The following is a 7,714-nucleotide window of genomic DNA, read 5'->3' on the forward strand; positions in this document are numbered from 1 at the left end:
GGGAGTGTGGGGGGTTCAGGGCGGGGGCCAGGCAGCTGCTGGCTGCATGGCGTAGGTAGTGCTTGGGTGGGCATCAGGAGGCCGCGATGCTGGGGGTGGCCAGGGGTGCAAACTGTTGGCTGGCCCATGGCTGCAGCGCCAGCAGACCGTGTGCTATGCACTGAGCAGGCCCGGCATGCATATAGGGTTTCAGCCAGGCACCCGCCCCCCCCCCCCCCCCCGTTGCATGGTGGCGGCCAAAGCCGCATGGTCTCTGACATCACGCCCTCTGCTTCCTTGCCCTGCTTCAACAGCCATACGCGACTGTTGTCGCAGCAGCGGTCGCTACTCACCCTGCACGACCGCGCCCATCATGCCAGACAGGAAACCGCCGCCACCGCCCTGCTGAGGCATCGCCGGCGGCGGGGCCGCATGGTGAGGGGCTGCGGGGATGTGGCGGAGATAGGCAGGGGGCAGTGAGGCATAAGCAATATGGAGGCAGACGAGAGAGATTGTCAGGAACACATGATGTGGGGAAAGCGCGCACAGCAGCGGCGGCAGCAAGGTGCGCCAGGTCCGCTGCTGCTGCCGCGGCCACAAGGTCTTCCTCACCAGGCGGGGGAGGGCTCGGGGCATGCTGGTGAGGCGCGGACTGCGCCGCGGCCGGGCGTGAGGCCGGGCGAGGCCGGGGGGCTGCGAGAGGAAAGTCGACACGCGAGATCATGCGTTGGATGACGCGAGAGGCCAGGATAGGCGGAACATGTTGCTAATTACATACACAAGGCCGCGGGTCCGGGGCCTCACCAGCACGACTCCTGGCCATTTCGCTCTGTTCTGGAGAGTCCTGCTCGCTCCCAGGCGAGGGCTGCCGCAATGCGTATGAGGGCCGGCGCTTTTATAAGCGTGTCTGACGTGGAAACGAAGCTCCTTGACCTTCAAGCCGCGATGGCCGGTGCTGTCGAACGAGGAGGCAGCGGCACCACAGAGGAATCTGGTTGAGCTGCTGTTGTGCCTGAAGCGCCAAAGCGCTAGGCTGCTGCCAGAGAAGAAGCCCTGACAAGAGGGAGGTACGTTCATAGTAAGGACCAGAGTTTGCCATTTATATTGGGTGCCATAGCCCAGACGCAGGGTAGCAGAGCACACCAGCGCGAGAGAGGGGCGGGCTTCATGTGACGGAGCGTTGACGGACTAAACAGTGGCTCTGGGCCCCTTTGGCCACGACATAGCAGCCTCGAGGGATGCTTGGAGCGCAGGCAGTATGTTGCTTGTGGAGGGCGTGGAGGGAGCAGGCGCAGCCTCATGCTGCATCCCGCGGTGGCTGCACAGTTGCACGCATAGCTGGGGCCTCAGCTGTGCTGCTGGGGCGCACTGCACATCACCGGCTGCCCGCCGACAGAAGTGGGCGGAAATTATGCTGGCTCCAATCAGCATCTTTCCTGCACTCCGAGCGGTTGTTCGCAGCAACGCGTTCTGCACAAATGGTGCGGGGCGAGTGTTTGGTGAAGTGCAGCTGCGTTCCACAAGCACCAACACGCGCATTGGTGAAGGTACCAGGCATAGGGCAGCACAGGCACCCTTTCAATGGAGCGATCGTGCACCAAGGCCACCACACGTTCACGCTAGATACCATCTGTGGGCCAGGGGAAGCCACTTGATTGGCATCCTTTACATGTGCTCAACCAGCTTACACACACACACATCAATGCCTAGTATGCTGATGTAGGGCTGTACTGTAAGTTCCTGCTTGCAGAAACGAGGTCGCTCGCATTGACGTAGCATGCATGTGCTGAAGGTGCCAGCGGCTCGCTGAACTTGTCACTGCCTCTTGCTGCACCCGGGGTGTGGACATTCGCACACACACGGGGACACAAAAAACATCGTTTGGCACACACGTCACAGCAAAACACAGACAACGTCTGCGGCCTCAAGGACGCCTGACAAAACATGCAAGTGGTCAAAGAAACTGCTTTTGCTGTTGTCCTGCTTGTAGCACACGGTGGGGTGTGGGGCATGGGCAAAGATGGCACACAGGGCAGTGCTCTACAAAGGGAGTGCTACTGACATGGCCACGCGTGCGTGGAGTGCAAGGGCTAGAGGGCTGCTGTTATCCGGGAGGCCAACCTGCCTCACCCTGATTCGGGGCTGGTGGTTTGTGGTATCCCATGCGAGGGGATGCTAATCAACAGGGAGCAATCGTTCCCCCCTTTTTTGAAGCGCCACGTGCAAGCATGCGACTGCGCCAGTCCTTGCTGTGCAGTTGCAGCCACTGCTACTGGTAGTTGACCAGGGCAATTGGCCTTGCTGCCCCTTCCCTGAAATCATCTCTTAGTTGACAATGTGCACTAGGCTATGTTTTGCCTAGGCTGCAGCATACCCAGCACCTGATTTCCAGGGCATCACCAGGGAAGTTGGACGGCATCGATGACGACTATCCCCTAGAGAGCTCAATCACCACACTGTCACTCGCTCGAGCCATGGCTCATAGGCCCTGGCACGCTGAATCTCTACACAAGATCGTTTGAACGGCGTTTTGCGACCGATATCAAACACGGTAACCCCACATCGTTCCATCAGGCGCAAGATCAATCAAGCCAAACCCCGCGGTGACTGCCGTCGCAGTCAGCTCCTGCGTTCACAACGCAAAACAACCTTGGATCTATTAATAACGCTGTTGCTATACACGACATATGGACACAAGCATGCCTACCGTTGGCTCGCAGGACTTCGCTGTCCCGCTTACAGTTGCACAGAACATGAAAATTGAAACTATGATGCATTAAACCCGCGCTCACAAATACGGCTCCATGGCCCCTCTCAATCCCAATTTTCACGGTGGCAGGCCGCGACCAACTGCCTGACCGACAAACAGTGCAGAGCTTGCCAGAGTGCTGGCCACAGCAACACCCATCCAGTCCCGCTGCCGCTCAAACGTCGGCTGGCTCCTGGATCCCTTCTCGGGGCATCGGGCACGGGCAGGGCCTCCACCCGCGCGCCCCTGGGGCGCGGGCGCCACGCGGGCGCGGGCTCAACCCCCGCCCCGCGGGCGCTCACGCGGCAACGCGTCTTGCGCGGCGCAGCTTATGGCCAACGCTGACCGCGGTCATCAGGTTGGCGGCCGCGGCAGCGCTGTCAAAGAGGGTGTCGGCGAAGAGGAAAGCATCAGCGGCAGTCGCTCGCCCAAGCAGCAGGCTGTTGGGTCTCAAACCAACGATGAGGCCACGGGCCCCAGCAGCGCGCGTGTGCGCGGCGGCGGCGGCGGGCGCAGCAGCGCACGGCGTCAGCGAACCGGCGGCAGAGGCAGAACGGGGGCCAGCGGCGGCGGCGGCGGCCCAGCAGCGGACAGCGATGGAGGCGACGACGACGGCGCCGGCGCGTCAGGCGGGGACGGGGATGAGCGCGTGCGGCGGCGGCGGGAGATCAACCGCAACAGCCAGAAGCGCATCAGGGAGCGGCGCGGCAAGGAGCTGGACGAGCTGCGGCTGGAGGTGGGCGCCTCCCTGGCAGGGGCCTGCGGGCGCAGCGCCGCTGCTCGAGCCCGTGATGAGCTGAGGTCGGTTGGTGGGGCGCCCCCAGGGTTAGTCACTACCCGCACATGTGTCCCTCCCCCCCCAACCTGCCCAGCCCGCCTTGCCCGGCCTGATGTTGAAATACCCTCACCAGGCCCAGCGCCTGTCGTCCGAGAACGAGGCGCTGCTGGGTCAGGTGGAGGCGCTGACGCTGGCGCGCGCGGAGGTGCTGCGGCAGGTGCAGGACCTCACGGACAAGTGGCAGCAGAGCATCGCGGAGAACGCGTGAGTGAGCCCGAGAAGGGCGGGGGTGCATAGGCTCGGCGCGGCGGATTGCGTGACGGGCGCATTTGGAAGATCAGGCGAATCGCCGCGCGCCACCAGCATCTCAGCGGAGCACCGCCCCGCGGCAGCGTTGGCTGCTCATCAGTTAATGGTGCTGAGGTGGACACCTCGCTGCATCCCCGCACCCCTGCATGACCGACCCCCTCGGGTCGCCGCAGGTGGCTCAGCCGGGAGAACATCATGCTGCGCAACGCACTGCAGCAGCTCAGTGCCCTCGTCGCCGCTGGTGGTGCAGCCTCAGCGGCTGGCAGGGCCGCAGGCGCGCCGCAGTCCGTGGCCGGGGGCGCGGCCTCGCCGCCGCCCGCTGCGCCGGGGGCGGGCGGCGGCCTGGGCACGAGCGGGGGCGTGGCGATGGCGGCGGCCGTGGCGGCCCCGAGGGCGGCGGAGCAGTGGGGGCTGTCTCAGTTTAGTACCGCGGCGCTGCTGCGCTCCGCATCGCTGGCGGGGACGTCGGTGGCGGCCGGCGCGGTGTTGCCGCTGCCACCGCTTGCCAACCTCGGCGCCGGCCTCGCCTCCACCTCTGCCGCGGCCCCCATCGGCAGCCTGGCCGGGTCTGCACTTGCGGCTGCGCTTGGGCGCCGCTATGCGCTCCCAGACAGCGGCACCACGGCGGCGGTCGGCGGCGTGGCACGTACGGAAGGCGGGGTATTGGAGGCAGCCGCCGCAGCCGCAGCTGCCGCCGCTGCGCCACTGTCGCCGCTGCAGCCGCTGCAACCGCTGGTGCGGGTGCCGCCGCACCTGGCACCGTTGGACGTCCTGGTTCAAGGGCTGGGCCAGGAGCAACAACCGCAGCCGCCTCACCCACCAGGGCGCCCGCTGCCACCACCTCCTAGTCATCAGTAGCGGCGCCGGGTTCACACCTAGTGGCACCGCAACACCCGGCTCCCCACGCCTGCAACAGCACCGGGCGCATGCGTGGTTCACTCCTGCCATCACCCTCTGATGCATTTGTATAAGGCATGTGTGCTTGTGACTGCACCGCAGGCCTATCACCACAACAAACGATCCCCATCTCTGCGGCTTGCAGTGTGGACACCACTCTCTGTGCGTGGCCATGCACTGTATGGCTTTTTCCCAATGCTGCGACACGCCGCACCACCACCGCCACCACCTTGCAGACACCAATGCCCTCTGTTGAAGCGCTGTTTGGCTCGAATGCCGGTGAATTGCAACAGCTTTGGCAAATCTTCACATTTGGGCAAATGCATGGTGCCCTTCAATGAGATCGCCGCCCCCAAGCTCCCTTTTGATTGGAGCGGGCACGTGTGGCGGCGTGGGGGTCTTCAGGCCTTGAGAACGGCGCACCCTTATCGCCCCGTGGCGATGGAGCCCAGTACGGGTGGCCTGCCAATTTGCCGCAGGCTGTGGCACGCCCCACGTCTCCTACGCATGCGTCGGCAAGCGCAGATCAATGACGTGGCGAGTGCCGTCTGGCGCTCCTCACGTGTGGTCTGCAATCCAGCCCACGCCTTTGTAGCGTCGGGGAGCGCGGGTGCCGCGAGGCGCCACGCGCACCCCACTTTTGGTAGCAAGCTGACACATAGGTGGGCTGCATGCGGCTCGTGCCCGGGTTGATGCAATTTCGGATAATTTGTTCGCAGTGTATTTGCCTAACCCCCTTGGGCTGATTAGTCATTGCATCCTTGCCCTTGCTTTTCACGGATGTCTGTTTGCATGGTGCACACCCTGCTTGATGCCGCCTCGCGCTGCCCGGTGCGCAAGCTGCCGGCAACTCCAGCCACAGGGCTCGCTGGGCCTCTGAAGGCGAGCTTAGCGGCACAACCATTCACGCGCCCAGCGGCGCGCGCATCCTTTGCATAGACCCAATCTTGCAGCAAGTGGCATGCAGCGCGGCCCTAAGCTGCGCATGTGTAAATGCAGCATGTCACGTCCACTCACTGCCGGTCATGTTGTGCTGCAGCGCTCCCACTGGAGGTGACGCAGTCAGTGAGGGAATCAGATGGAGGCAGAGACGCCTGCGCGCACAACCGTTGAAGAGGCCCCGTAACAGGCAGTATCGGAGAGCAAGCAGCAGCGCAGCAGCGCCGGCATCACGGCTGCGCAGCCTGCTCCGCTGGGCATGCCCCGGCTAGGTCGGATGCAACCGCCTCCCACGTCGCCCCCTGCAGCCGCTGCCTCACCGCCAGCACCGCCCGCCCCGCCGCCGCCCGCGCACGCGCCCGCACGCCCGGCAGCCGCGCGGCGGCCAGCAGGCCGGAGGCGACGCCGTCGGCGGAGGGCGCCCAGGCAGGCAGCGTGCACAGCGCGGGCAGCGTGTGCGCCAGGCCTTCCAGCGCGGCGCTGACATCGCAGCCATCCCCCTCCCTGCTGCTGCTGCTGCTGCTGCTGCTGCTGCTGCTGCTGCTGCTGTCGCTGCAAAACAGCGCTGCATCCACCACCAGCACGGCGCCGCCACCGCTGCCGCCGCCGCCGCCACCGTCGGCGGCACCGCCTGCGTGCCACGCCGCCACCATCGCCGCCGCCAGGCCGAGCGCGCCGCCCGGCGCGGCGGCCAGGCGCGCCGCGTGGAGCGCCTCCTGCAGCAGCTGCGCGCGCGCGGCCTGCGGCGCCCGGCACGATGCGGAGGCGACCAGCGGCGCGAGCGCAGCCAGCGCACCCTGCTCATGCGCGCCCGCCGGGCTGGGTGGGCATGGTGGGCTGCCGTCACCGTTGATGATGAGGGCGCGGCAGGGCGTGAGCTCCCGCCAGCTCAGCAGTCCGTTGAGCACCAGCAGGCAGCGCAGCTGCGCCCGCAGCAGCTGCGCCCGGCTGGGCGTGCTGCCGTTGGCGGCGCCGCCAGCCGGCGCGTCCACCGCTGCTAACGCGGCCGCCTGCTCCTGCTTCAGCCGACGCAGGCACCGCAGCGCCGCGCGCCACACGTGCCACTCGCCACGACTCAGGCCCGGCCCGAGCGCCTCCTCTGCGGTGCGGGCACCACTCCCGTCCACGGCGCCGCTGCTGTCACTGGGGCTGCCCGTGCTGCTGGTGGCAGCCTGCGCCTGCTCCTGGGGTCCCCGGCCGCTGCCCTCTGCCGAAGCCGTCGCCGCGGCCTCCCCCAGGAGCAGCAGGACCTGCCCCGGCTGCAGCGGCGGCAGCAGCGGCAGGCGGTCGGCCAGAGCCGCCGCCGCGGACAGCAGCGGCTGCACGACGCCCTGTGAGAGGGGCGGGGGCATGGGCGGGGGTAGGGGCCTTGGCGCAAGCATTGTGTACCGAGATAGGCCCACACCAGACCCACGAGCACAATTTGCTGGTGAGCAAGCGCCTTTCCAAGGTGGTTGATTGGCCTAAGCCAACCCCTCAGCACCCTGCACCACATCACAGCGAGGCTGCCCAGTAACGTCCGCCCACCCTGCCTTCGGCCCCCCTCCACACACCCCCGCTCCCCCCCACCCGCCCACCTTTGATGAGACCGAGGCGTCCCTGTCAGCCAGGCACCTGCACAGCTCCTGCAGCCCCTCCCACGCGGCCACCCCCAGCGCAGCAGCCTCGTCCGCGTCATCCCCGACGCCACGACCGCCGCCGATGACGCCGTCCGCGGCAGCGCTGGGCCGGCCCTGCGGCACCATGCCAGGCAGCCCTTGCAACAGCGGCGCCGCGCGGTTGCCCGGCAGGCAGCGCACCACGTCTGGCAGCCGCCGCAGCAGCAGCGCGCGGCAGCTGGCGGGCAGCTGGGCGAACGCGGCCGGCGCGAGCGCCGCATCGAGCGCCGGCGACAGCCCCAGCTGCGCGGCGCGCTGGGAGTGGCGCAGTATGAGGTCCAGCGCGGCCGCCCTCAGGTCGTCTGAGGCGCCCCGCTGCCATGGCGACAGCGCCCCCTGGGCCGCCGCGGCAGCTGGCCGCAGCAGCCGCCGGCAGAGCGCCTCCCAGCCGACCGCCGGCAGGCG

At 66.9% G+C, this 7,714-nt stretch overlaps 2 protein-coding genes across 2 annotated transcripts; one reads left to right on the forward strand and one right to left on the reverse strand.

Annotated features, from left to right (window-relative positions):
• Positions 1–3,059: 3,059 nt before the first annotated feature.
• Positions 3,060–3,774, forward strand: MNEG_11827 (hypothetical protein; the record flags this gene model as incomplete). Its single annotated transcript, XM_014039700.1, has 2 exons — positions 3,060–3,464; positions 3,640–3,774. The coding sequence occupies 2 exons, from the start codon at positions 3,060–3,062 to the stop codon at positions 3,772–3,774; spliced, it is 540 nt and encodes a 179-aa protein (XP_013895154.1).
• Positions 3,775–5,881: 2,107 nt separating this feature from the next.
• Positions 5,882–7,396, reverse strand: MNEG_11828 (hypothetical protein; the record flags this gene model as incomplete). The annotated part of the gene is made up of 2 exons (XM_014039701.1): positions 5,882–6,982; positions 7,229–7,396. The coding sequence occupies 2 exons, from the start codon at positions 7,394–7,396 to the stop codon at positions 5,882–5,884; spliced, it is 1,269 nt and encodes a 422-aa protein (XP_013895155.1).
• Positions 7,397–7,714: the final 318 nt, after the last annotated feature.

The sequence above is a fragment of the Monoraphidium neglectum genome (assembly GCF_000611645.1).
Source record: "Monoraphidium neglectum strain SAG 48.87 unplaced genomic scaffold scaffold02926, whole genome shotgun sequence".
In the NCBI taxonomy this organism is placed as follows: Eukaryota; Viridiplantae; Chlorophyta; class Chlorophyceae; order Sphaeropleales; family Selenastraceae; genus Monoraphidium; species Monoraphidium neglectum.